The following is a 27,519-nucleotide window of genomic DNA, read 5'->3' on the forward strand; positions in this document are numbered from 1 at the left end:
TCATGATTGTCTTGGAGAAAGGCTAGGAATACTGGCAAGAGGAAAGATATTCACTCCACGTGAGCCCAAAACTTGCCATCTGAAGGTAGTCCTTTGAGATCACTCCAATGGCTCTGAGCTTCCCTCGAAAACATAGCGTGGAATCACTGTGCTTCCCCTTATGGGGACAGGGAAAGGGGGCGCAAATTGCCAGGTCAGCAGACTCACCATGGAGACAACAGTGAGCGCTGTGACTGTTTTCTTCTTCACCGTGTCCTTTCCACCCCCTATTTCAACTATTACAATTCCCTGCTTTACAGCAACAGGAGCCCAACCAAGTTCAAGTACCTGACACCAAGAGTGCTTGTCTTTTATAATCACAAAGGCACCGTAAGCACCACCCCACACACCGAATGCCAGAAAGCATCTAACAGTTGAAATGTGACAGAAAATGCATCCAAAAGTTCTGGTGACCGAAGCCATCCACCGTTGTGTAAACGTGTTAGAGTACATGCTCTGGCAATGTAGTGGTGCACACTAATGCTAGCTTTGTGAGGTCTGTAAGAGGTTTAATCCTTTTGTTCCGCCCTCCAATTAGATCCCTCAGCTGGGGTCGGAGACTCTTGTTAGCATTTTTGGCATGGCACTCTTTATCTGCTATCACTCTGCCAAACTATCTGTATCATAAATTCTCTGCTCCTGCTCTCTATTCCACTGACACACACCATTTTCACACCACTCGTCTCCTCTCTCGGGGGATCTCGACAAGCTGCTGGAAACAGCTTTCGGGAAAGCCTTGGCAACCCCCATTCAGCCACAATCGGCCCCTTTTTCATACCCTTACACGCCTTGCCACCTCGGAGCACTCATACTGCATTTTCCCTCCCTAACACGCCTGCACACAACATATGCATGCAATACCATGACTTCTTTCTTCAGCCATATTAAGCAAAACCCCCTTGGACGAAGTGTCTTTTGCCGGTTGTTCACTAAACTCACATTAAAATGCTGACCTAGTGAAGAGGGAATTGGAGAATGGGTGAATGAGTCTGTTTGTGTATGTAGGTATTTTGGGGGATAGTGTGTGTGCGTGTTTCTTTTGGGTTGGGTGTTTGATTTTGGGGGGCGTTGGAAGGGCAAAGATGGGGGTAGAATGAGGGATAGAAAACAAGGCAACGTGTGTTTTGTATTCATGTGAAACCAGTATGCCCACATGAACAACAAATTTAAATTGCTATTTGTGTATTTAACCTGGCCTCTACATTGAAGTTTCAATTTAAAGAAGCCGAGCCCATGGAATTACTGTACAGGGGGGAATGATGACAGCTACGTTCAAAATTCCTCATCCCTTTGCTTTCATTGCTGAAGGACTGACGGCAAAGATTCCGTCTGGCTATTTGGTGACGTTTCAGTTCAAGTCAAAAAATTGGTTTCTGGTTAAAAAAGAAACAAGATATTTGTACAATACGATGGACATCATATTTTGAGTCATTGAGACATTTGCACAATAAATGTTAAGATTGTGGACTACATGACCCAAAATATTTGGTTATTCTTTTGGGTGACCAAAATTAACCACTTGCTATATAAAAGGGTTAAGCACCTATGTCAAAGTTGTGTCCTATCTTATTATTTCGCTTCATTATGTTGTTGGTTTTTACTAATTTGCTGCCATTGATTTTATCAATTAGATCGTAATAACTATCCTCCGAGATCAAATGAATTGGATGACTATTCCCGTTGCTGGCAAAGAATGAGTTAAGAGATCGTCTGAGGTCACAGGCGGCTGCGTTCAAACACAGTGCAGGAAAAATGTGAATATCCCCAACCCACAGATGCAGAGAATGAAATGGCTAAAACATAAAGTACGGAAAACAACAGCAGCCACAGGAAGTCAAAATTGCAGCTGTGCGGTGCCAAGTGTTATAAAGCCCGCAGTCTCGGCTTGTAACCACAACATTCTTAGGCTCAGGCATCACTCTGCGCCCAAGCAAATCAAGCCAATCATTAACCCACAGGATGTTCCCGCTCTCGAAGCCTTCCCCTTCTGTCCAACTGGAGATCCAAAAGGAAGCCACCTACAGCCACAACGTTAGGATTCTTGATCCAGAAAGTGCTGGCAGGAGTAGGATGACTCCGTTTTGGTTATAGAGGTGCACGCTGCACACTATATTATAAAATCCCTTCCATGTGTTCCAACTGTGGTGAACAAAGAGTGACATGCATCCAAGAACTCAAAGAGAGAAGGGGGGCTGAAATGTTATTTGTCAAACGTTTCCTACTGTTGAGCTCATTTATGGATCGGGCGCTACATGCACACTTGAAACAACAATACCCGCATTCACACACGAAGCACTGCAAGCTTTCAATTATTAGCATTTGAACAGAAATTTATTCCAAGATTTTGCTTTGACTGTTCTTTCTCTGACAGCAATGGATGCCCAATTCATTTCAGATGTAATTCATCATTCATTGCCATCCCTCCCATTCAGCATCGATTGGACATCCGTCACCATCAATGGCTGGGAATGATTTAACATGAAAATCTTGCCTCTTACCAGAGTCAGACTGCTCGTCGTCCTCTTGGTCCTCTGGATTGAGGCAAAACATGAGCGGTTCCTCGTAGCCCTGCCCAGAGAAAGAGTGTTCGTGGAGCAGCACACACATTTCCATAATACGACTTTTCCATCAAGTTACAAGCATTCCAACTAAACCTTTAAAAAAAAGTCTGGCTAAGTACAAAAACACAAGTGTGCGGCAGCAGCTCGGCTGTGCGACAGCAAGAGAGATCAATTATGTAGGCAACAGGTCCTACAGAAACATGAAACAAGTTCACAAAGTGGACTATTCAAGCCAACTTTGCCAGGTGGAGCCTCCAACACTTCAACAATGAAAGCGAGGTGGTACCAGTCCACTTAGTGGCGGAGACAGATGTTCATGCAGGTTGAGCAGAGAGGGCGAGAAATTTCAGGAATTTGAAATTAACCTTAACCATTTTAACCATTGACATTTTACATCAATCTTTCAGATTTTAAATAATTCACATACGAGATACTAAAACATGTCGTTTCAGAGTCAATTTACTTGTCAGAAGACTAAATCTTTGAGAAAAGAATGCCTGGCCAGGGAAAAAAAAGTAGCTATGAGTACCCTGCTCCCTCTATTGACTGACCTACAGGAACAATAAGTCCATAACTAATTCATGTAATTATTCAGGACCGAGAAGAAAAATTAGAAATAGGGCTCTAGGTATGATGCGTTTATTTTTCTTGAATATACCTCCAATATTTTACTGTTGTAGGTCCAACAAAAAAAACAGGAGTACCAATTGTACGCCCTCAATTCATTTATTTGATTAATTAACTCAGACATAAAAGCAAAAGTCAAGCTTTGAAGTGCTTTGTTTCTCTTTTCCCACCACCCCTAAGGACCAGATTGAATATCAAATAACAGTTAAGTCAAATACAAAAAATAAGTGAACATTTCTTTTTTAGGAATCTTAACAAGGTGTTCAATTCGGTAACAACCCTAAAATCGACTGAACATCTATCGTCATCAAAGGCAGTCAATGAGTTAATGAGGCTGTAACTGTACTTACATTATCGTCTACAGCTGGATTATCGCCACTCATATCAGGGAAAGGTCCTAAAACAAGCAAAAGTCAGCATTTTAGCAACAGATGCACATGTTCTCTTTGAAATAAGCACTTGTCTGGAGTTTTATCAAGGGGGATATTTGCTGTACATTGTTATCATGTTTTGCCAAAAGTCAGCTGCAATAGGTGCACTTGTGACCACAGTTAAGACAAAACACTATAGAAAATGGACGGGGGCCGTATCTTATTAAAACATTAAACATTGTTTACTGGTTGCAACAAATGCTGGTGCTGAGACTGGAACCATTATGCAATCATAGTGAGCCTGTGAAGTTCCCAAAGAGGATCAAGTCATAGATATCACAATAAAATTAAATCACATTAAATACTTTTAATACTACTTCTGAAAATTATCCTTTGCAGTACTTCTCATTTCCACATGAGGTCAGTCAATTTCTATCACCCCCCAACAATAGCAGAGAGAAAAAAATGCTTTAAGGTTGCCAAGTGACGGCCAAAAATTGAACTTTGAATGAAATTAGGATATAATACCGTTTTCTGTGGGATCATCTACCAGTTGTTCTTTGCCAAAAATTGTTTCTCTTCGTTCCTTTTTTAGTGCTTTAATCTGGGGAAAGGAAGGTACACCTTGAATGCAAAATTAAGGGAAGCATTACAGTTAAAAGGAACAAAAACATTCTTATGGAATCTTACTGGCATATTCATTAACCTAAATTGCATGAATGGCAATGTTGAACGTCTTGATTTTAACTTTGCTTTACACCAAAGGGTCACTCACTTAATAGAAATATGTATAATTCTGATACTTTTTCGGATAAAATAAGTCACACTGACCTCTCTGAGGAAGCACTCATTTCTTAGTCTGTCTCTAAGCGATCGAATATCAGCATGGCGGCTCTCCTCTGAACTCCACTTCAGATTTTGTCGCACGGTCAGTGTCAGATTCCCTGTGTCGTGACAGTACCTGAACAAACGAGAGCGATCTGCCCACACCTGTGATAGTCCTGCAGGAGGTGTGGCTAGAGGGTTGGGTGGACTGCCAAAAAAACAAGAAAATGACATTGAAATGATTGACCGTTATTATGAAATACAGAAGTATACATTTTAAGAGGTACTTGTTGGTTAAAAAAACATCTTCGCTGAATGATGAGTTTTAGCGTGCAGTGTATGTTAAGAATGCAAATGATCCTGTCGTTAAAAATTGAGAGCAATTGCATGCGAAGCGAGCAAGTGTATGTGAACAGTTAATCACTGTTTGTATTGAGTTAAAAATCTTACTGCCTGAGGAGCTCCAGCAGCTCTCTGTTGCCTGATGAGTGTGCCAGCTGCAGTGGCGTAACGCCCTCCTTGTTTGGAAGACTGATAGCCATCAGGCCACCAGGCTGACAGAGCAGTAGCTCGGCCAATCGAAACAGACCCCATCGCACGGCCAAGTGGAGTAAAGACTCCTTGGGACTGCGAGCTGCAATAAGATTGCATTAACCTTCAATTGTCGCGCTCATGAAACAGTGAGGTGTAGCTATAAAGAGATTAAGCTGTAAATTATACAGTTAATCAATGACGAGATTAAAATCAAACAAGACATCTTTATGAAGTACAACTGAAATAATCAACCTATGCGTCACCTATTGATTTTCACTTTGGGCCAGCACTGAAATACTCTGGCACATTGACCCACCCACGTTTTCAATTTTTTTATGGTCAGCTATCAAGAACCTAAAAACAATAAATATAATTTCTTTGTAGTGTATTCAATTTGATATATCTTGCACATGCAAATCATTTGCTGTTTTTATTTCTGTGTAAACTTGGTTTAAATTAGGATTGTACACTTTGTGAATGCATCAAATAAGAGGCCTTCTGGGATTTTTTTCAGATAACCCACATTCAAGGTCTGACAAGTATTTGTAAATTGTATAAGGTGAATAGATTAGAATGTACTGTTTTCTTAGGGTGTTCATGTCAATATTGGCATTGCTCTTTCAGCTGTGTTTAATAGACTAACAGCATGATTAAAATGATAAAGGTTGGCAAGTTTATGACCCTTTGAGGGTGATAAACACACATTTAGAGGGAATGAAAGAGGGCGCCATAATTATATTAGGCTTAATTTAGTCTGTTATTTTTACATAATGTTGGTGGACGTAAACCATAAGCCAGGTCATTTGAACAGACGGTGGCATCTAACAAACTTTGTGGTCAGTGCACAAGCCACACACAAATTGAGGTCTGCCTCAGGCAACATCCAGATGGAATGGCTCTATTAACCACATTAGAGGATGCCTAATTAGCCATGATGAATTCAACAGAAGCACACTTGTGAGCACGATCACTTCCGATTTCGGCCCGGCAAGCTTGCACTGGAAAATGCTAATGATGGTGGAGAAAATACATGGGAGTAGTGCAAGGGAACAAAGTTGAAAAGTTCATCTTCACAACGAAAATGTTAGTTATTTAACCTATAAAGCAGGAATAAAAAGTCTACACACGCCTATTGAAATCTCAGGTTTTGGTGAAAATGACTGCAAAATAAATCATTTTATTTGTTTTTGCACCATTAATGTGAGCTATGAGTTATAGAGCTCAATGAATTGTGGTGGTGCAAAAAATGAACTAGAAAAGCACTCTGACAGAGCAGCCTTCCACTTGACCAGCCAAATTTAAAGCAGCATATTGTATTTGGTCAAATGGGCACTCCCTTTAAGTATGAAACATGTTTCCGGATCTATGTGATGTTTGACCCCAAAATGTAATCCCTCGTCCGTTTCCTAAAATAAACAATCAGCAAGTTTGATAATAATCATATTTGTTCTTGAGTTATCTTGAACCCAAACATACAGACAAACAATGAAACATAAATAACCTGGTAACATCTATTTAAACTCATTAAATTTAATCAAATTTTGGTTATAGAACACTAAACTGACTTTTGGGGGCAAAGTTTACTGGTAGCTAAGGTATCTTACTATATAGAGGGATACAGTTAGGATGCCGAGCTCTCACCGTCTCTGTTGGGACCCCCGAGGACGTTCCAATTTGGAGGGATAGCCAGGTTGGCGATAGCGAGGGCTACATTTCGATCCATAGCCCAGCGGGAGCTCTGATGGCCCAGGTTGAAGAGGCTGCTAAGCTCTTTGTGATCCATGAAGCTCAAATCATTTTCATGGGTGACCAGGTACTCTGCCAGGTCCTGAGAATTATTATAACCAGTTATTTTGAGAACATACTGTGATATGAATCATAATTAGCACATTTTACTACATTTGCTCAAAATGACTGCATCGGAAAATAATATTATATATTAAAGAAATGACATTTCCACACACACACTTTGTACCTGGGCATCATCTTGGACATACTCCAACGTTGCACCGCCCACCCATGTAGGAGGTGTGGTTTCAGAACACAAGTAGGCCTGCACAGACACTACCTCAGAGAGGTTATGCCCTAAAAAAAAGGTCAAAATGCATATATCACTATTTTAAATTCCACAAGCGTCTGAGGGTTAGCCAATTAAAACAATACTTTACAAAAAAATAGAAAATAATACTACATGTAGACATTAAGTACTAAATAAAGTGTCATTCACAGCACTTCTAAGTGTCTATGTATTTCATCAAAATATTTTAATTGACTGATAATGCTTACTGTGGTTGAAATAAAAATCTTTCTGCGACACTGCAATGATGATGCTTTACTTTCTTGACCAAGGGATGTATAATTACTTTTTTGCAATTATTGTAGCAGGCATGTGGCATGTGCGACCACTTGGCGTCTCTGTTAATGTGCACAGAGGCTCAGTAATGTTGATATATTGTTTGTAGAGCAGTGCCCCTCCTGAGAGGAAGCTGATAAGATTCTGTACGTTTCCAGACATCAGGTCACAGAATGTTAAAGTGCGCGTCATGATGTGTGTGTGTGTGCGTGTGTGTATGTGCATGTACGTTTGTGTGCATACAGCATGTGATTGCAATGGTGATATCCACTTCCTGACTATATCAGACAGGATAGAAAACAGCAGACTTTCCAGAGGAGGGGATCCATAGTAACCCCTTTTAGAGTGCTTATTTAATTCATTGGCTGTCACTGACATCTTAGCTGGGAAGGCTGGCAGCGACGTAGTCTCTGGCACTGAAACATGAGCATCCATTGATCGGAGTTGGGATTAAATGGACATCTGTCGTCGAGAATGGCAGCGACTGAGTTAATCATATTCAACTCGACATGAAAAGTGACAATGCCAATCCATTTTCTTTGATGGGAACCACTATGAAGGAACGTCACTTTGCTTCTACAATTTGTTGACTGATCTCATCTTGTTGACCCCAAAAAAAGGTGATCTTTCAATTGAATAACTAATGATATCATTTCCTGTTTACCAGAGCATGATTGGCTGTTCCCTCTTAGGTCATTTTAGTCATTTTAAATTCCTTATTTTTAATTAACCGCTTATAAATGTGTTTTCAAAACTAAATATAAAAACTAGTTAGTCAGCCCAATTAAAAGTAAGCCAGACTTGCTCGACTGGGCACTTGCTTTATGTTTGAAACACGTTATGGCAAAATGCCTTTTTTGGACTTCTGTGACCTTTGACCTGATTACAGATATATTTCATCACTACAGACCTCATGTTGAGCACCTGCTTTACAAATTTAAACAGTTTAATCATAGTTCTAAACTTGCAAGTCGATCAGTGTCACAAAGCAGATTATTTTGGACTTTATGATCCCACTTGAACATACCAGGCACGATGAAGCACAGCATGACATCTCTCTGAGCCCTCGTAATATGGACCAGTGAGGATCCTTCTAGAACAATGAAAACTTCGGCATCATCCAGCATGGAATCCAGTCCTTCTAATAGAGCAAAAACCTTTGCCTGGCCCTGAAGTAAAAAAAGAGTTGAAAGACAAGGTGATTTAGTAAGATTTAAACAAGCAAAACACTGTATAGCTTACTTTAAAATAGAGATTTCTATACTTGTGCAGATTTGTAAATATTTGACTGCCACACTAAATCTCTCAGCAGATTTTTCTCTTGGGGAAAGAATAAAAGTTCCCCCTCAATAAAAATAGGAATGCCATTTTAGTGTTTAGCAAGGACCTGAATTCATCCTTAGAAGCCAGAACATTTTGGATGCCTGATCTGAGGGAGAAGAACGTGATTTAGAGCTGAGCCATAGTGTAAAGCCATTGACTTATGGAAGCCAAGATATTTATGTCAGGGGGCATGTGTTGACTTCTTTAAGATGTGGGTCAAATAGTATACATGCAAGTGATTTAGTTGGGCTGAAAAAAAACATGTATACTACACTGAAGACTGTACACAGACAAAGAAAAGGGATGGAACAACTATCAAGGCTCAAAAAAATTCTTCTTTCATAAAGTTTTAGTGCTGAATGCCCTTCCTGTCACGACCCGCCTGTTTCTTTTTTCATCCTGGTTTGGGATTGGCCGTAATTTAAAGATTTTCACTACAAAAGGCATTGATCTTCCACTGCTGACTATTATCCAAAATTATGTGTTCATAAGATGGTCTGATGGAAATAAAAGGCATGAAAAACATTTTGGAGCTGTTTACAAGAACAGAATGAGATAATGGACTTTGTGGGACAATTTATAACCTGGCAAATGTCTCTGAGTAACCTAACAGCATCCCGAGTCGTTCTCTTGCGTTGAACAGCAGCTCGCACTAGTTGCGCTGGGGAGGAATAAATCTGTTGCCAAAGACATCAAGCAGTGGCCTCAATAGTGCAGCTAGTGTGTGAATTATTCTGGGAAGCAGATCAAGTGAGTGAGGTACTGAAAATGAGACAGGCTGAAAGGCAGAAAGTACGGCGAAAGCGGCAATTATAAGGATGACCTTGAAAGATGGTGTTTGTGGAATACTCAGATAGTGTGGTGAGAAAGCATGGGATTCACAAAGTGCTTTCAGTTTTTTTTCCTATTCTACTTCCCTTTTATTCACATCATTCTATGCTTTGATACTGAATGACTGAAAGAGACAACGGCAATGGGCGGCCACTTTATTAGGCTATTGTCCACATGGCTGAAACTACAATGAAAGGAACGGTGTAATTGTTTAAAAGAAAAGAAAACCTTTCCATGATCTCGTGCGCCCTTCTCAAATGTTCGTTCTCAAGTCAAAACAAAGCTTTGTTGTCAACTTTTTAGTAGTCCCTTACTCCTTTCAAAATACAAACAAATAGAAAGACCTGCAGCAAACCAGAATGTTTGCTGTTCATTGTCCTCTGTTGTTTGTTTTAGTTTTTGATCACTTAAGACAAAAAAAAAATCTAATGGCAAATATGACAAACAACATCGTTTTTGTCTCGCTCACTAAAAAAGTGCAAATGCTGGCAAATAGTTGCAAAAAAAATTGGACTCATTGGAAAACAAGCAGCATTTCCTCAAACATTATAAACAAGACATGGTATCTATTTGTTTAACCTTTCAGTGGCCTCAGTGTGACAAAGAAAGTGACGTGAGCAAATTTTAAAAGAATAAAATGTTTTGACAGTGGAGGAAATATACTGTGTATTTGACCCACATATTAATATTTGCATTGCTGTTAGGATAAAGTGTGTAAGGTCAAGTGAAAAATATTTACCCTGGCCACATTAAATGATTTATTAGCCCACAAATACATCAAATGCACGGTAAATAAATGTTCCATTCAAGTAGTTAGTAATACAAAAAAAATAGGACTGAGTATGAATCAAATGGTTACTGATTTGCCACCCAGGTAAACTATTCATTGTTGCATTGACTGATGGGTATTTTTTTTCCTCAAAAACTCCAATTCAAATGCCTTGCTTGACTCATTGAAAGATTTATGAAGGTCCTTCAATGATCATAGTAAAAAAATAAAAATAAAATACTTCAACCTCAATGGCACTGCACAACACAGTCCCAATTGTGTAATATTTGATGTCCTTCTATTAAGAAGGATTTACCTCTAACAATATGGACCTAAAATGACTTAATGTTGTTTTGATATCTTTCACTATAGTATCAATGGAATAAGGTTTACAGCTGAGCTGCAAACTGGAGCACCTTGTGTACTCACATAAAGAGGTACTTTTCTTCTGCTTAGCTCCATATTTGCTGCACCTGCTGGGAAAAAATAGCAGTAAAACAAACATTGAAGTAAGGACACAAGCTATTCATTTATTTCTGAACCGCTTTATCCTCATTAGGATCGCGGGGGTTGCTGGAGCCTATCCCAGCGGACTCCGGGCCAGAGGCGGGGGACAACACCCTGTATCGGTGGCCAGCCGATTGCCGGGCACAAGCAGACAGACAACCATTTGCACTCACACCCATACCTAGGGGCAATTTAGAGTGTCCAATCAGCCTACCATGTATGTCTTTGGAATGTGGGAGGAAACCATAGTACCCTGAGAAAACCCACACAGGCCCGGGGAGAACATGCAAACTCCGCACAGGTGGACCAACCTGGATTTGAACCCAGATCCCTCACTGTGAGTCCAGGGTGCTAACCACTAAGCCGCCGGGCCACCCTGAACACAAGCTAATTATCCTTAAACTAGTTCAACCTGGTTCATCTTGAACAGGTTGGCAAACTTTCATGCAAGGCAGAATCGCTTTACGAGAAAGGTTTAGCTCAAATAAATTGATTGTCTTCATTTTTGCGACACAGGTTATCTCAAGTAAATTGATTATCTTAATTGGTTGTACTTTTTAGCCTTGTGTACAAGATGTTCTATGAAACCTAATTTAATAATCGGGCACAAATCCACTGTGTACATATCATTGGCTGTCTTTACAACGAGTAAACAAAACAAAAAAAATTTCAAACTTGCAAGGTCAGGATTCATTTATAGGACTGCGGGGGGGGGGGGGGGGGGGAGATCTTCGTTGGTTTTTGTACAGTTATATATATTATATATTATGTATATATCTTATTGATGGTCTGTACTCACCTGGGTGGGCGCGAGACTAAAAATCCCACGAAGAAAACTCAAAGTTCAACAGCTACAAGAACGGGTGCCTCGGTTCCATTATTTCTCTGGTTGTATGTCACGAAGCAGCGTGAATAACTACATAATATAAGTATATTCGAGGTGGGCACTATTCAAAGTGGGAGTGGCGTCGACATTATACACAGAGTCGGGCATCCTCCATAAAGCAGCGACCGAGATTGAGTTTGACGTGAGGTACCACGGAACGTCCATTTTCAAAGTACCTATGTATAAATTGCTTGGCTAGTAGCGCCACCCAAAGGAGATACATGGTACTGCAGGCAAAACGGACATCTAGGAGGGAAGGTGGCTCGCGGTTTGCATATATTATGTCCTGTTAAAAAATACTACATATGACCTCCCAATTTCATTTACTTGCAATCACTCGATTTTGATTTAATTTATTATGAAAGTTAATTCATGTCTTTCTACAACACATTTGTCATTGAATATAAGGGGTGAACTTCTCGCAGGCATTGAAAAGCCCACTTTTTACAATAAAAAGTATGATAAAAGATGTTAAATATAAAACATTTTTATTTTTCTTCTCCCAAAAATCCTGTTGCACAAAAACACATTTTATTAAAACATGAGTGTTTAGAGTTTCTTGAAACATCAACCATACTGATGATTCGATGAGAATAGGGCTGTCACATTAGGTGAGACAGTCTGATGACAGTTTTTTTCTTTTTGTCCCCAAGAATTGAGATCCATCCTGGAATCAGGTAGCCTGGAGCTGAGGTCCCGAGGTAATCATATTTCCCTCAGGTAGACCGTTGGGTCTTTCCACAACAGGGCACGGCACCTCCTTCCTCGGCAGACGGGAGGCAAAGACAGTGTCCAGCATACCCAAGACTTCTAGGAGGTCTTGCTGGTAGTCAAGTTCCCTCTCTAGCAGTTCTTGGAGACGCAAAAGCTGGCGGTCCACGATGGATGACTGGCCAACAACAGACTTATAAATGTCCAGGATCAACTCGGCCGCTATGACGAGGACAGGAGCGAACCTAGGGTCGACCAGATTTCTGGAAAATATTTCAATTTTTTTAATGACAATTCATAAAACAAATTTCAACGATAAAAAATATTCAGTTATGAATATACCAAAACACTAGCATTGGAGTTACAATTAATAAACAACAATATTAACTTTGTTACACTTGGGCAGCATTTAAAATCTCACCCTATTAAAAAGTTAAGTAAGTAAGAAACTTCTTTTTCATCCCGTCCGGCTAAAGCATTCTTCAAAGTTCCTCTTCGATCCAACTCCTTTATAACAGCGACGGGAATTTCTGGTTTCCTGTGTCTCGTCCATGACTGCAAACCAAAAAAATCCTGTGAGTATTTCAGTCTAATACCAAATGATGGTGAGCTAGAAGACATCAGTTTGAAAATACCTGCATAGCTGCATCCAAAGCCTTGGTAACATTGAAGCTTTTTAACAGTTTGTCATGTTTTGCCAAATGCTGCTTGACAGGCTTACTGACAAGATAGTCATCCTGCGGAAAAATATGGACCAATGATTAGTTCAGCAATTTCAAATATATGCGCACAATTTGACTTTTCCAAGATTTTAACAGTTACTCGTCGAGTTAAATCTTGCAAAAAAAAGCTTACTTGTTTTGGAACGTAATTCTTTCCTTTAACAAAAACACGATATTCTGGCCGCCGCCGTCGTTGGGCCCTCGGTTCATTTGACTCCTCAGGGCTTTTCCTGTGTTTGATGTTCAGGATACCATTTGTCATTCCCACAGTAAGTGTCTGGTCCTCTGGCTGCGAAAAAATAATAAATAAACAAACATTTCATAATTATGATAACTATGAGAAGATGACGAGTTTTTTTTCCTTACAGCCAAAGCCAGACTGAGAATGGAGGACTCATAGTCGAAGTTGTGAACCGCTTTATAGTTGGTTGTATTGTATACTTTGACATGCCTGAAAAGACAAAGAATATTTGATCAGAATTCACACAAAAATACATAAATAAAACACATACAAAACACCATTAGGATATCATAGGCAAAAATGCATCAGTGTGTTGTTTATAGTGGAAGTAAAAAAATGTTTTGTTTTTTTTAAATCAGCAGAGGGACCTTCAAATAATTCCACAGAGATGAATTAAAATGTATTATTACAACTAAACAAGGATACCTTTTTACTAATCTCATTTTGTTAAAAGCATCATTGTTTATTAGTCTGTGTGGGATCATCTTGATTCCTGGGCTGTCTATTATGTACTAATTTTTAAAAGAAAATGCAAGAAAACCCTAAAAATGTACATACTTTTCCTTCCACAGTAATGAGTTGTTTATCTACCTGTCCAGTGAGGCTGACAGCAGCCTTTGGCCGTTGCTGCTAAGACACAAACAGGTCACTGTTTTGTGATGGTTCCTCAGTGACACCAATGGCTGACCACCTTTCAGTAGATCCCACACTTTGACATAGCGTCCCCCTGAAAAGATCACATACAGAAATGAAAGGAGTTAAAAGAGACTTTTAGACCTTGCTTCAACATAGAGGCACAGAATAGAACTGGTCTAGACACCTTAAACTGTTTTTGTAACCCTTTAGGACAGGGGTGGCCTAGTCCGGTCCTCAAGAGCCCCTATCCAGTCTGTTTTCCATGTCTCCCTCCACCAACACACCTGAATCAAATCATCGGGATCGGTATGAAGCTTCTGGACAGAAGTTGATCTGTCAATGATTAGTTGATCATTTGATTCAGGTGTGCTAGAGGAGGCAGATATCGAAAACAGACTGGATAGTGGCTCTCGAGGACAGGAACTTGGCCACCCCTGATTTAGGGCAAATAAATATATTTAAAATAAATAAGTCCACAAAAACATACAGTGTGAAAACATGAACATCACATTTTGGTACATATTATCATTTGCTCGAAAAATTGTGAGCTACACGACCCAAAATGTGTTGCCAGGTAGGTGTCAATTATAAATATATAGTTTCAATTATTAATCATCATTAAAGAATGTTTAGCTTGCGTTTTTTTTGGGGGGGATGCATACAATTGTAATGTAATATATTAATAAAAACTGAAATAAATTCTGTTTTTTGTTTTTTCATGGTATTCAACTCATTGACAATGATTGATGTCCAATTCATTTCAACTATGATAACCGGCTCTCACTTCTCATCTTTAAGTGACATTGACGGTACAAGAAGCCCAATCCATTTTAACTGGGAGGGCTGACAGCGATCATTCATTGCCAGCCTCTCCGCGTCAAAATAGTTTGGACATCTAGCCTCATGAATGGCACCCAATGATTCAAATGGGTGCCTTATACCATTTTAAAATATAGCAAATTTGAAATTGTAATTTTCATAAACAAAACGGTTAAAATATGGTCTTTGCTTTATTTTAAAACAAGAACCGGGCCAAATCCATTTAAAAAAATCCAAATTCAATGACTTTTGACAATTATTCAATACCTGCTGACACAAGGAGTCCCTCAGAATGGTACAAGAGCACACTTTCCACTGGCTGGCCATGGTTCATAGTCATTACAGATTTATCCACTCTGGCGTCAAACAATTTCAGTGTGTGGTCATATGATCCTATGTGGAGGAAAATGTCACATTTTACACTCGTCATTGTGCTGTACTTGCGTCTGCCTCATTCACTTTACTCACCCGTGAAGAAAAGATCTCTATTGAGTTTGCTGGAAACGCCACAGCGAATGTAATCGGTGTGCTCTCTGTAGCTGGTCAGCTCGGTTCCATTAGGAATGTCCCAAAGTCTACAGGTGCAGTCATCCGCCCCGGTGAAAATCTGGTACCGATCCGAGGTGAAGTCCGTCACGTGTACAGCTCTGCGTGGATTTGAGTGAGAAGAGAGTCAGATACTTACTTATTTGTAAACAGTCATAAAGAATGGATTTTAAGCTTTCACATTTCTAAATAATGTCAGTAATTTGAGATCAATATTCAATTCAGTTTCTGGACAACAAAGGAATTCATCACACAACTTCAAAACAACTCTTAGTAATGACTTATACAGTATAAAACACAAAAAAACAAGGGCAATTCCTACTTTCTGTGTCCTTTGAACATTCTAAGTGCCACCTTGCCGTTCACATCGAACAGCCGCACAACAGAGTCCTCACATCCCGCCACTAGCATCTGACCATCTGAACGGAACCTTCCGCAGTAGGCGGTATCTTTAAACCGTGTAAACGCCTTTACTGGTTCCTGGGAAAATGGGCCATAAATGTGGATCTGAAGAGAGAGGGTAAAATAGAAAATTGTACATGAATACTACAGAACATAAGCCTTTAAAATTCAAAGTTAGATCTATTTTTAAAAGACAGCTCTTCGTACTCGTGTAAATGCTGTTACTGCAAAGTTATGTGGGGCAACAGGAGAGAAGTCGATATGTGTCACTGATGCAAATTCTTTTATCTGTACTGGAGGCTGTGAGAAGACAAAACAAAAGTGAAAACCAACGACATAAAATGAGGCATTTCTGCTCCTATGTCTGATTCAAAAACTCACCTTGTAGTTTTTCCAGTACAGAGTATCTTGTGTGACTTTCTCACCATGTTTAGGATAAACTGCAATTTTCGTAGGTTTAAACAACGCCATTTCTACGTGTGTAAATGTGATTCCTTTGGTCCCAAGTCAGGAAAAGAAGAAAAAAACATTGTACAGTCAAAACAAAGCAGCAAATCTGGTCCACTCAGCTACTATTTGTAAATAAACTAACACTGAGGAATTATAAGTAAAACACAATGCGTTATAAAAAGTACTAAGTAGAGTGAGAAATACTTATAATTGTTACATATCAATGATTTAAAAAATCTACTAATGAGATAGCAAGAAAGATTGTGAGATGTGGCGAACAGACTGTATAAAACAAAAACAATTAAAACTAGCATATCGTTCTGTAACCCATAATAGAAGCGAGCCAACGTGTTCAACACAGCAAAGTTAGCACCATTCGCTACTAAATTACAGGCAGTGAGCCTCACCTTTTGAAATGTGAGTCAGATGGGTGGTTGTACAGCTCAAATGAATACAATTAAATAGGTTGATATGAAGATCGATTACTGGGTGAATCAAAATTTAGTAATTATATCGCGTTATCACGTTTCCAAAGGCTCCCGCGGAGGCCGCCATGATGGTTTGTCTTCACTTCCGTTTTTTTTCCATAACGTAACACTACGGGTCACTGAATGTGATTTTACGAATACATAAATGTAATTAAAGCTATTTATACATAATACAATTACTCGAAAAAATACTTGAAATTTAAAAAAAAATTATAGTTTGGTCTTTAAAAAAAAAATCATTTTCCGGTAAGAAAGGTTCACCAATGCGTCACTTCCAGTAGCTGCCCCTTTCTTGGAGCTTCTATCGGTTTAGCGAGCCGCGTGATAACACACTCTCAGGTCGGTTAATTTAATTTGAGACTATATGAAGCGATTATACTTTATATGTGGTATGTGGAGCCTAGGCAAAGTATTGGATTTCCGAAGGACCAATACAAACACCCGATGTGTGCTTATAATTATTTAGTGAGGCCGTAGCGATAACTATTAGCTTGGGTGGCTATCCAATATATTAGGCTTCTTAAAAGCGAGGCTGATAAGCACCGCTTCAACACTCTTTGATAAATAAATTGTTCCCACCTAAGGAAAAAAAGTCATTAAAATGAGTTTAATCTTTTAATGAATACTCCATGTTGTCAAAACCTAATGCTTGCGGCTATTTTTAATCTATTGACATCGTTAAACATGCAAGCTTCCCATTCAAAATGGATTGGACGTCAATGAGTTAAAATATGTGGATTCGTTTAAGGGAAGAATCATGGTGATTACTTGCCACAATGCTTCAACCACAGACTATAAGAATAAAATGTAATATTTGTTGTTGTGGCACTGCTTAATCATTTTCAGCACAAAACTGAAGATACATTATTCTTTAAACATATATTTTATAACATAGCTCCTCGAGTTTCATTCATCACTTTCTGTACTTAGATGAAGGAGTCCATTATGAACCAGGAGAAGCTTGCCAAACTGCAGGCACAGGTCCGCATAGGTGGCAAGGTGTGTTGGCATACAAGACAGAAATGTTTGAATTTCTGTAAACTAACTTGGTTAGCTGAAATTCTGTTCCCATTTAAAGGGATCGGCACGCAGAAAGAAGAAGGTGGTGCACAGAACAGCAACAGCAGATGACAAGAAGCTGCAGTTCTCCCTCAAAAAGCTGGGCGTCAACAATATCTCTGGCATTGAGGAGGTGTGGATAATGCCGTCAGGCTTGGAAGTACTTGTTGTTGAATAGAATCTCGGAGTGATCGATTTGGAACAGTCAAAAGCATTGATAACTTTCAAAACACTGGGGGGTTCCGCTTCTGTTTTGAACACTCACTCCCCCGTTTATCTCCATAGGTGAATATGTTCACAAACCAGGGCACAGTCATCCATTTTAACAACCCAAAAGTGCAGGCATCCTTGGCAGCCAACACCTTCACCATTACAGGCCATGCTGAGAACAAACAGCTCACGGAGATGCTCCCCGGAATCCTAAACCAGCTCGGGGCGGACAGTCTCACCAGCCTCAGGAGATTAGCAGAGACACTACCCAAGCCAAGTAGGAAGGACACTTTCTATCCACCAATTTTGCCTGTCAAAATCCATAATTAACAACATTGTGGTTTTCCTAGTGGGGGAGAGCAAAGCACCTATGGTCACTGTCGAAGAGGAGGATGACGAAGTTCCTGGTGAGCAATAGCAGAAAACAGTTTGACTTGTTGACAATATTTTTTCTGCCTAATCCTATATTCAGGCCCATCATTTTTAGCCATTGTTGCGCGATGGGTTCCCATACAAAGTCTATGTAATCATTCGTGGAAGGGCGAGAACACGCGTCATGTGCTAAACGCGACATTACATTGCCGGTTTGAGCAGCAGTGTTACGCGTTGATTTTTTTGCCACAAAGGAGATAGCTGAGTTGATCTTTCGACGACAGATTGCATCGACAAGGAAGCAGCTAATCAAATCAGTTTTTTATTCACATGACTTCAGCTGCTGAAGCATTATCCAGTCAACAAAAGTCCAAGAAAAGACAAAATAGGACTTGTTATGATGCGAGAATATTTTTATTATTGTTACAGTAATGTCGTATTATTACGAGAATTAAATCGTACATTGTACTAGTGCAGGATAAAAAATTTAATATTACGAAATTAGTCATTTTTATGCTTATTTTCACGTTATGCGAAACGGAAGTTCTTTTATTTCATAGAATGAGACTTGTTTTTCCTAATATTAAGACATTAAGGCAGGGGTGGCCAAACCGGTCCTCGAGGGCCGCTGTGGGTGCAGGTTTTTGTTCCAACCGATCCAGCCCAGGCACTTTGACCAATGAGATTTCTGCAGAAAACAAGAAGCACCTGACTGCAATCCACTGATTGCACTTGTAGGACACCAGATTGGTGAAAAGGTGTCCTCTTGATGGGTTGGAATGAAAACCCGCACCCACTGCGGCCCTTTGTGGAATAGTTTGGACAACCCTGCATTAAGGTAATATTTGGAAAGCAACTCATAACATTACAATAATAAAGTCCCTCTATTACTAATAATTAGTCTTTCGGGTGTGCGATTTTTAACTTTTGGCTATAAATAGGTTGGTCTGAACACAAAACAGCATTTGGCAACAGGCGTCATTTGAGCTATGCGTTGACGCGTGCTAAATAGAGGCAAGGCGAAGATATAATCGACAAATAGCCTTGCAATAGGATGTCAACCAATTTGGGGTGTCACCTGAAGCCGTAACTTTGATGAGCATACAACAACCATCAAACACCCTTTATAACCATCTTTCCTTTTTATTTTAGATCTTGTTGAGAACTTCGACGAAGCTTCAAAGAACGAAGCCAACTAACATACCCCGACAAACACGAACTCTTAACTCATTTTCCTTGTCCGTTATGACTGCAAGTCAATTAGATTTGAGTTAAAATGAGTGAAAGTGGAATCCAACCTTACTGTCCTCTACAGTGAAAAAATAAACAAAAACATTCAACAGCTCTCATCCATTTCCCCGCTGCCACTCCTTATTTGAGATGCGAACACACTCCATATGTTTACGTGGAGCTCTCACATAATAAAGATTACATTTAAACCACGTGCTCAGTTTGGTCTTTTTACGTATACAGGATTACTTCATAATAAAACTGAGAAGAGGAATTTTCTTTTAGTGACGAAAAAGAAAATCCATTACTCATTCAATCAGATACAAGTTGAGAACCTCAGACAAAGATAATTCTGTCCCTCTTTATCTGAAAGGGAAGATCAACAAAACCGCAGAAAATAAATTGTCAACTAAACCGAAACCTGCATAAAGAGGACACTGATCACCAATTTTCTATTACTTTTATGAATACTTACAACAAATAGTCCATCTATCGCTCAAAACTGAAAGAGGCTCCGGGTATCCGTGGCCTGAATTAAGTTGAATTAAAATCAACAAACTCAATTAAATTGACTCATAGAATCGAAGAGATCAAGGATTAACATTTTTAAAATACATATTTACCCTCCATGGTATTTAAAAATACCGTTATATAATTCTTTAGAGTTCTTGTCAACTTAAAAGATGAAATTGCATTTTATAACATGAGGCAACGCTACAGGAAACGTGAGTTCCGGTTTCTGGAGTTGAACAACTACACTCGGAGAAAGGAAATGTATGTACAATATGAGTAGGAGGAAGTTTTAAGATAATATTGGCCACTATTTGGGGATGCCCATTAACTGACTAGTAAGTGGGGAAATTCCTTTATGGGACATCCCTCCGCCATCTTTTCCTAGATAGCTGAATGCACTAGTAATCCCCTGCCATATCTGGTGTAAATTTATTGAATGCTTTTTTTTTACATTAAATGAGAAATTGTAGCTTGATTGAGTACATTTTTTTCGAATGATTTTCTTTAAAAAAAAGAATAGCCTACTATTGATGGCAATAAATATCCAATTGGTTTGAACTAGCAGGGCTAGATGTAGATGATCATTTTTCAGTGCCATTGACAAAGATTTACGTCCATTTTTTTAGGAAGGCTGCCAGAGATCATTCACTACCTCCTAGTTAAAATGGACATTTATCACTGAAAATGAGAACCAACAAGTTTAAAGATACCCCACTTGCCTGTGGTATATATTTCTCCAGGTACTCCGATTTCCTCCCAAATCTCCAAAACATACATTTGAAATTGTGGCTATTTTCTAAACACATGGTCAGCTCACTGTTAATGATGCTTAAGTTTTCAACTAACTGATGAAGCAAAATTGTTTTATGAAACAATAATTTTCAATCTCAATCTATTCAATGGGTAAGGAAAATACTAATAGCAATTAAGGGCAACCCCCCACCCCACAGAAATACTCACACAAGCACTTTAGTATCATATCTTATCTGATTTGAAACCACCCCGCTTTTTTCCTCTTCGTATGAAATACAACCAAGACAAGACAACCGAAAGGAAATGCCCTGAGACAGACTGCTGCTTGAATTTTCAATGTCCCACAGTTCCTCCCTCAAATTTATGTGGGTGTCTAGCAATATGGAGCTGATGTTTGACTATAAAAATGAGTCTTTGCCCCTTATTGGTGCATGCGTTCATCAGATCAATTGGACTTCTGCTCTTCTTTTATTCGCAGCATTATTTCACCAAAATGGTAAGGGAAAGGCACAGTTGGAATACAGTGTTTATATTTATTTTTAAATGATTACCAATTGTTGTTTGATTCCCCCAGACATCCATATGGATACTGGTTTTCCTATTCATCAGATACAGGGGAGTAGCTGGACTGGACACATTCCCAGAAAGATGTATGTTTTTAGCATTTTTCTATTTTTTTTTCTTCATCTCCATATACACAGTTTCTAACTCAAAATATGTGTATTTACCATGTTGAAGAATGTCAAAAAGAGAAGAGTGTAACTCTAATAATAATAATTGTTTTCATCCGTGCAGTTGAAGTGGCAAGACTAAACGAAGACGTCTCTTTGCCGTGTGGCACAACATCCAAAGGGGATAAAGTCTGGTGGAGTTTTGAAGGTGATGAGATGAAAGATTTGGACAAGAATGATCACAGTCTACTGGTCAAGGGTGTAGGGGAGCCCAGTCTGGGAGAGTACATTTGCTGGCACGGGGGTGAAAGCGCCTCTGTCTATTTACTGTTGATCGATGAAGAAAAACCCGGTGAGATGATCTTATTTTAGGAAGCCCTCCAAAATGAAAGAAATGCCATAATTTCTTTTTAAATGCTTCATTTCTTTTTTTCAATTGTCTATTTTTCAGATTCTTTCCTCTCCTGTCGCGCAAAGTCCTATAACTGCAAATTTACCTGTACGTGGAGTAACAGTAGTTACCATGTTGTACGGCTTGGACTGGGGCCACATTGGTAAATATAACACCAAAAAAAGACTTCCTTGCAATTTAATAAATATACAATTTCTAATCAATGTACCATACACTAATTCTAAATCAAACTAAGTTGTTTTGGGGCATATTCACACCAGAAAAGTGCTTAGTTCGCTTTCTTTGGACCGGACTGAAATCCATAGTTCCAAAAATGGGGGCACGCAGAAATTATACATGATTTTCATCATCACTTTTCTGTCCGTAATGATGTTGTCGTTTGAAGCACCCTGACATGTAAACAGATGACATTTAAAATGAACTATTGAGCTCAATCCAAATGTAAATGGGAGCAATGTTTCTTTTTGTGCCCCTTCAAGCCGCAAAGGAAACGACTTGTGCCACTGGTTCAACGGCACAGTTAACAAACAAGATGGGAGCCTCCACTTTGAGCTGTATCATTCGCGCTCACCTTATGCGGAGGAGAGCACCATGTTGGAGCTCACTGCCGAGGCCACCGATGGCTATTTCTTCTTCAAGAGGACCATGAAATTTCATCTTCGAGACATCAGTGAGTCTTTGCAATTAATAAACAAACTCAATCACTGCCATAGACGGGGTCGGTAATTGCAAGCCCTTCCCAGTTCAAATCTAATGACTTGTATTGAGTTCAAGTATGCTTATGTGCAGTTTTTTTGTTAAGTCTTGAATATTTTTCTTCATTCATATTCCATCCCGCTTATCCCCGCAAGGGTTACATGGGGTGCTGGAGCCTATCCCAGCTGTCTTCGGGCCAAAGGCAGACTACACCCTAATAGACTGGTCGCCAGTAGGGCACACATAGAGACAGACAACCATTCACACTCACAATCACACCGTCACCGAGTGGGATTCAATCCCACGCTTGCCTGCACTGAAGTCAGGCGAGTGAAACACTACACCATCGGGTGGCTGGAAAAATGTTATCAATTACATTTTTATTTCCCACTTTTTTTTTTTCAGATGATAAAGAAAAGGACTTATTGACTAATATTATGTTGTCTATCTACATGTGCACTGTAGTCCCAAATTTCTGTTGTCGCTTGTTAGTTAAGATGGAATTCAACTATGTGACATATGAACAACCATTTCTTACATGTGAACGTGTCACTTGTATTTTTACCAGTTAAACCAGACAGCCCGCACATCATCCAATGTCAAGAACTGGACCACAGCTTAAATGTGATTGTCAAGCCTCCATTAAGCTGGTCCAAACCTCACAGCTTCTTCGCCTTGGAACACGAGGTTGAATATCAGAGCGCGCATGACGGCAATGTGAGCGGACATAACGTGTAATGGTATTTCTTGTACAGAAACAGTTCAGTAATCACTGTTTTTGTCTTGTGCAGTTTGAAAGTGTCAAGAGCACCTCACCCATGCAGATACCCAAGATGATCACCAAACTGAGGGTCCGCTCCCGGGACTCGTTGGTGCAGTCAGCCTGGAGCCACTGGACTGGCTGGACGAATGTAAAAACGCAGGTAATGTGCCAAAGTCTGTTGGCTTCTACCATCTCTTTGACAGAAACTCAGTGGAATGTTCCCTATGTCGTGTAATTATAATGAAACACTGATATTCTGACACAAAACCTTTTTCATCTATTATTTATTTATTTTAAACCGAGTATACCTACAACTAAACAGCCAATTGTGATGTTCTTGCAGCTGCTTAATCATACTCTCCAATATTTTATTCTTATTATCATTTTTTTCTTTTGTTAGCATTCATTGAACTCGGTTATTCGTAGATGTTGTTGGGCAATTTTTAAACTTTAATTTGCACTTGATGGAATAAAAATGGCACAATTTGAAGACATTGGCAGCCATTGATGGCGGTAGACTTTCAATGCATTTTAACTGGGCGGGCTGGCAGTAGATGACCATGTTTCAGTTCCATTGACGCTGATAGACGTCCAATCACAATAAACTGACAGTGAATGCTCACTGACAGCTCTCCAAATTCAAATGGTTAAACATCTATTACCATCAATGGCAGCCAGTGACTGAGGGTTTAATTTGGGCAAGGAGAGCCACATTTGCCAAACTCTAAACAGGCAAACGGCCTCAAGCAAATTAACAAAAAAGAAAGAAACCCGATGAGGGGCTCAACTAACACTTAAATGCTCACAAGCAAACAAACTGACTCAAGATAATGGTTTCATTTATAGGTATACAAATACAACAGTATCTACAAGAATCACCTTAACTTTTTTATCTGAATTTGATTAACTCGTTGCAGATCCAAGGAGGAAAAATGAAGGTTTGCAAACCCCAGGAGGCGGTGATATGTTGCTATCCATAAATGTGTTTGTGGACTGTTTTCACTGAATAACAATGAGTGCTTATCGACTTTAGTTATTTTTTCTTTGAACAATGTAAAAAAAATGAGGAATATTTGTATAATGTTTGTGAATTACTTCACCTTTGAGTATCTTCCATTAATAAAGCATCATTAAAGTAATGAATGGATACTGTATGGTCAACATCTTTTAAAATTTCAGTTTCAGCTCTACTAATTTTCTGCCATTTACTGGACCAGATGTTAATAGTATCCACTGACCAATTTAGAATGACATTTTCTAACGATATCTATATTATTTAGTACTTTTCTAAATATTGACTGATGATAACACAATCCGAATTCCCCATTAAGTACAAATAATTTTCAGTATACATAGACCGTGGGAAAGCAAATGGGAATGGGAGAATAGATGAAAACTTCCATTCATTTATCAAATATTTGTTCAAAAAAAGCATATCATCATCCACGTATGCCATTTTATTTTTCATCCACATTCCTTTGAAGTTAGTAAATCCACTCTGAAAGAGAAATGAAGATGTCACAGGAAATTAGAAATAAAATGCTCAATATTCGTGCATTACCTGGCTCTCCATCTGGGGCACACCCGTCTCCACACAACCCTCCACACGGCCCCCCTGAGAGCCGGGCTGCCCCAGATATAAAGACCGGGGGTAACCAGCGCATTGAGGCGCGCCATGATGGCAAACAGATTGGTGGCCTCGTTGCGGAAGCGGAGCCCAGTCCGGGTGAGCTGCCTGACGATGATATTGACAAACGACGGGCACCACAGGGCTAGGAAGCAGATGACCACGAAAACGATGATGCGCAGCGACTCCCTCTTGTTGTCTCGTTCGGCGCTGGGCGGCTCGCGGGCCAGATGGTTCCGGGCAATCACGTACAGCTTGATTGTCATCAGAACCTTGATGATTGGTGAGAGGTTACTTGTCACAAGTAGTCATGTAGAGGAAGGCTTAATTGTCAATGTGTCACAAGGACAGAGCCACAAAAAAGGTTTTAGGTTCAAGAACAGTTAAAATGGGCACATGCAGTACACAAAGAGACAGAAAGGGATACCTGCCTTTCAGAACAAAATGAGTAAAATCACACATTTTTTCATTCTTAAAATTTGAGAAAATTCAAGATCATAAATTGAGACAGAATGGCAAAGGCATAACTCATTTGATGTTTCAAAATTCCTCAGGATCCATCTTTAGTTAAAATATCGCTGGGCTTGGGTACAAAGTCACGTTCAAACACGACGTTAGGATACACACTATGAAGGAAAAGTTTCATTCAAAAGTTTATTGCCTCCAAAAAAGACCATAACGACATTTTAGGGGGATCTGGTGGTCATCATGCCTCATTTGACTCTGTGCCAGAAGTGTCACGTTTTGCCGGAGTTACTTATGTATTTATTAAAATTTTTGGTTGGAAGTGACATGAGAAATGTAGAATTGGCAAAAAAATCAGCTGTATCTTGTGCCTCTACTTTGATTTGGTAAAAAAAGCAGCCAGTTGATGACAGAAGGTATGACTGAAAGTGTACAGGAATAATCAATGAAATTAAAAACAATTTCAACAGTCATTTAAAATTCACCCTTTCACAAAGCTCATATACTTCGTTTTTACAAAGGAAGACAAAAAAAATCATGCAAACGTGATGATTTTTCTTCTCCAATTCACAGCATGAAAACTACTCTCGTTATCCTAAAATATTAGACCTGAATCATTTGTATTTTGTAAATATTTTGTCAAATCTGACCTTGACCAATACGATGATCTGCAAGGTCATTACCCCAAAGGCGTTGATCTGAGCCGCCTTGGAAATGGGGACCATGTTCTGCACGGTGAGGATGGAGTAGGTGTAGATCCAGCAGAAGGCGCACACACTGATCACTAGTGAGCGCGTTATGTAGCGGTTGTAGAAGAAGGGGTGACACACTGCAAGGTAGCGGTCGAACTGCGCGAACAGGAACGTCAGCACGTTGACACCTAGGAAAGAAGGGAGGATGTAGAAGGTTCCATTCCGGGATGGGTAGCCCTCCTGGACGTCAAACAGGCCCAGATAGTAGACGGAGAAGCCTGTTAACGTGTCGCTCACGCTGGTGTTGAGCATGAAGATGAAGCGGTTCTGTACGCGCAACCAACGACTGGAGGCGATACCGACAGCCACCGAGCCGGCCACCAGGACCGCGCTGGTGGCGAACAGGATGTGGAAGATGAACACAAAGAAGTCACCGACAGAGTCAAAATCCACCGACAGAGGGATGGTACCGTTCAGGAGCATCCTCACACCCCCATCGCCGAGGAGACGATCGGCCTCTCTGGCCCCCTTTTATTGGCAACATTCCAACCTCCAGAGGGGCAATTTGGAATAAACAGCATGTTTTTGGTGGGGAGTGAAGTGAAGTGCATGTGATCACATGTGACGAGGCTTTGACACAGAGTCTCAATGGAAACTACAAATGGGTCTCCTGTGTCACTGGTGTTTGCTGACTTCTTTCAACTTCATCTGGATTTTTCAAAACAGGGTTGTCTAATGAAAACAATATTATATATATATATATATATATATATATATATATATATATATATATATATATATATAAAATTTTCTGAACCGTTTAATCCTAACTAGGGTCGCGGGGGCTGCTGGACTTCCCAGCTGACTTCGGGCCAGAGGTAGGGGACACCCTGAATTGAATTGATTTAAAGTGTTCAACCAGCCTTCCTTGTACATGCATATACCTGTGAAATATTCTTTGCTTTTAGCCATGAACTCATTCATGCCATTGACTGTTATGGACATCAAATCCATTTCAACCGGGAAAACTGGCATTGAGTGATCATGTTTCACTGCCATTTACTGCAATAGACGTTCAATCACATTCTATTACAACATACCAGCTGGACACAAATGCACGAGGCTGGACAAGAGGGAGTTTGTGGACCAAGGTTTTATTGACCTGGAGGGAAGGAACCTCAGGTCAGTTCAAAGAGAAATACAATATTCACCCATTTACCAAACGTGGATAGGACAGGAAACTTCAGAGGGCATGGATATTGTGAGCCATTGGAGGCAGGAATCCACCAAAATAAACCATACATTAGTTCTGATGTCCAGATTTGTAACATTTTGACCGAGAGAGCAATCGCTGCCAGCCTTCCAGTCAAACTGGATTGGTCGTCCATCGTCATCAATGGAAGCCAGTGAGATTG

General features: G+C 39.7%; 5 protein-coding genes across 13 annotated transcripts in view; 2 read left to right on the plus strand and 3 right to left on the minus strand.

Moving 5' to 3' along the window:
* arhgef28a (Rho guanine nucleotide exchange factor (GEF) 28a) overlaps positions 1-11,769 on the minus strand; it is a 32,840-nt gene extending 21,071 nt beyond the window's left edge. For 6 of the 7 annotated variants that reach the window (XM_077600641.1, XM_077600639.1, XM_077600640.1 and 3 more), the window contains exons 1-10: positions 11,540-11,769; positions 10,663-10,709; positions 8,338-8,479; positions 6,933-7,042; positions 6,599-6,785; positions 4,874-5,057; positions 4,430-4,631; positions 4,127-4,202; positions 3,578-3,624; positions 2,538-2,607 (exon numbers count right to left, since the gene is read on the minus strand). In XM_077600641.1, the coding sequence (XP_077456767.1) occupies positions 2,538-2,607; positions 3,578-3,624; positions 4,127-4,202; positions 4,430-4,631; positions 4,874-5,057; positions 6,599-6,785; positions 6,933-7,042; positions 8,338-8,479; positions 10,663-10,695 (1,051 nt within the window). In that variant the 5' untranslated portion in view covers positions 10,696-10,709; positions 11,540-11,769. The remainder of the gene's footprint in view (positions 1-2,537; positions 2,608-3,577; positions 3,625-4,126; positions 4,203-4,429; positions 4,632-4,873; positions 5,058-6,598; positions 6,786-6,932; positions 7,043-8,337; positions 8,480-10,662; positions 10,710-11,539) is intronic. The other variant, XM_077600636.1, reaches the window with a different exon arrangement.
* The window catches only part of LOC144074296 (transcription factor BTF3-like), a 34,767-nt gene extending 15,043 nt beyond the window's left edge, over positions 1-19,724 (plus strand). The window contains exons 1-6 of one of the 2 annotated variants that reach the window (XM_077600656.1): positions 16,902-16,980; positions 17,572-17,640; positions 17,720-17,833; positions 17,986-18,187; positions 18,261-18,317; positions 19,435-19,724. In XM_077600656.1, the coding sequence (XP_077456782.1) occupies positions 17,572-17,640; positions 17,720-17,833; positions 17,986-18,187; positions 18,261-18,317; positions 19,435-19,481 (489 nt within the window). In that variant the 5' untranslated portion in view covers positions 16,902-16,980 and the 3' untranslated portion in view covers positions 19,482-19,724. Of the gene's footprint in view, positions 1-16,901; positions 16,981-17,569; positions 17,641-17,719; positions 17,834-17,985; positions 18,188-18,260; positions 18,318-19,434 lie in introns of those variants that run through there. The other variant, XM_077600655.1, reaches the window with a different exon arrangement.
* On the minus strand, positions 12,098-16,755 carry utp15 (UTP15 small subunit processome component). Its single transcript, XM_077600646.1, has 12 exons — positions 16,561-16,755; positions 16,085-16,197; positions 15,911-16,003; positions 15,624-15,808; positions 15,224-15,402; positions 15,023-15,148; positions 13,892-14,027; positions 13,426-13,510; positions 13,193-13,348; positions 12,973-13,074; positions 12,759-12,892; positions 12,098-12,600 (listed from the first exon to the last, which is right to left on the minus strand). The coding sequence occupies exons 2-12, from the start codon at positions 16,172-16,174 to the stop codon at positions 12,300-12,302; spliced, it is 1,587 nt and encodes a 528-aa protein (XP_077456772.1). The 5' UTR covers positions 16,175-16,197; positions 16,561-16,755; the 3' UTR covers positions 12,098-12,299.
* A 1,855-nt stretch (positions 19,725-21,579) lies between the features above and the next one.
* Positions 21,580-24,429, plus strand: il12b2 (interleukin 12B 2). 2 transcript variants are annotated; one of them, XM_077600650.1, is made up of 6 exons: positions 21,580-21,801; positions 21,901-22,003; positions 22,341-22,531; positions 23,126-23,274; positions 23,349-23,480; positions 24,238-24,429. In XM_077600650.1, exons 1-6 carry the CDS (start codon positions 21,666-21,668, stop codon positions 24,298-24,300), a joined length of 774 nt encoding a protein of 257 aa, XP_077456776.1. In that variant the 5' UTR covers positions 21,580-21,665; the 3' UTR covers positions 24,301-24,429. The 2 variants fall into 2 exon arrangements, with proteins under 2 accessions (XP_077456776.1, XP_077456775.1); XM_077600649.1 differs by lacking the exon at positions 24,238-24,429 and having other exon boundaries at positions 23,349-23,613.
* A 270-nt stretch (positions 24,430-24,699) lies between these two features.
* Positions 24,700-26,587, minus strand: LOC144074362 (uncharacterized). The gene is made up of 3 exons (XM_077600757.1): positions 26,063-26,587; positions 24,882-25,219; positions 24,700-24,818 (listed from the first exon to the last, which is right to left on the minus strand). The coding sequence occupies exons 1-3, from the start codon at positions 26,585-26,587 to the stop codon at positions 24,785-24,787; spliced, it is 897 nt and encodes a 298-aa protein (XP_077456883.1). The 3' UTR covers positions 24,700-24,784.
* Between the last annotated feature and the right edge of the window lie 932 nt (positions 26,588-27,519).

This window comes from Stigmatopora argus, chromosome 5 (genome assembly GCF_051989625.1).
Source record: "Stigmatopora argus isolate UIUO_Sarg chromosome 5, RoL_Sarg_1.0, whole genome shotgun sequence".
Lineage (NCBI taxonomy): Eukaryota > Metazoa > Chordata > Actinopteri > Syngnathiformes > Syngnathidae > Stigmatopora > Stigmatopora argus.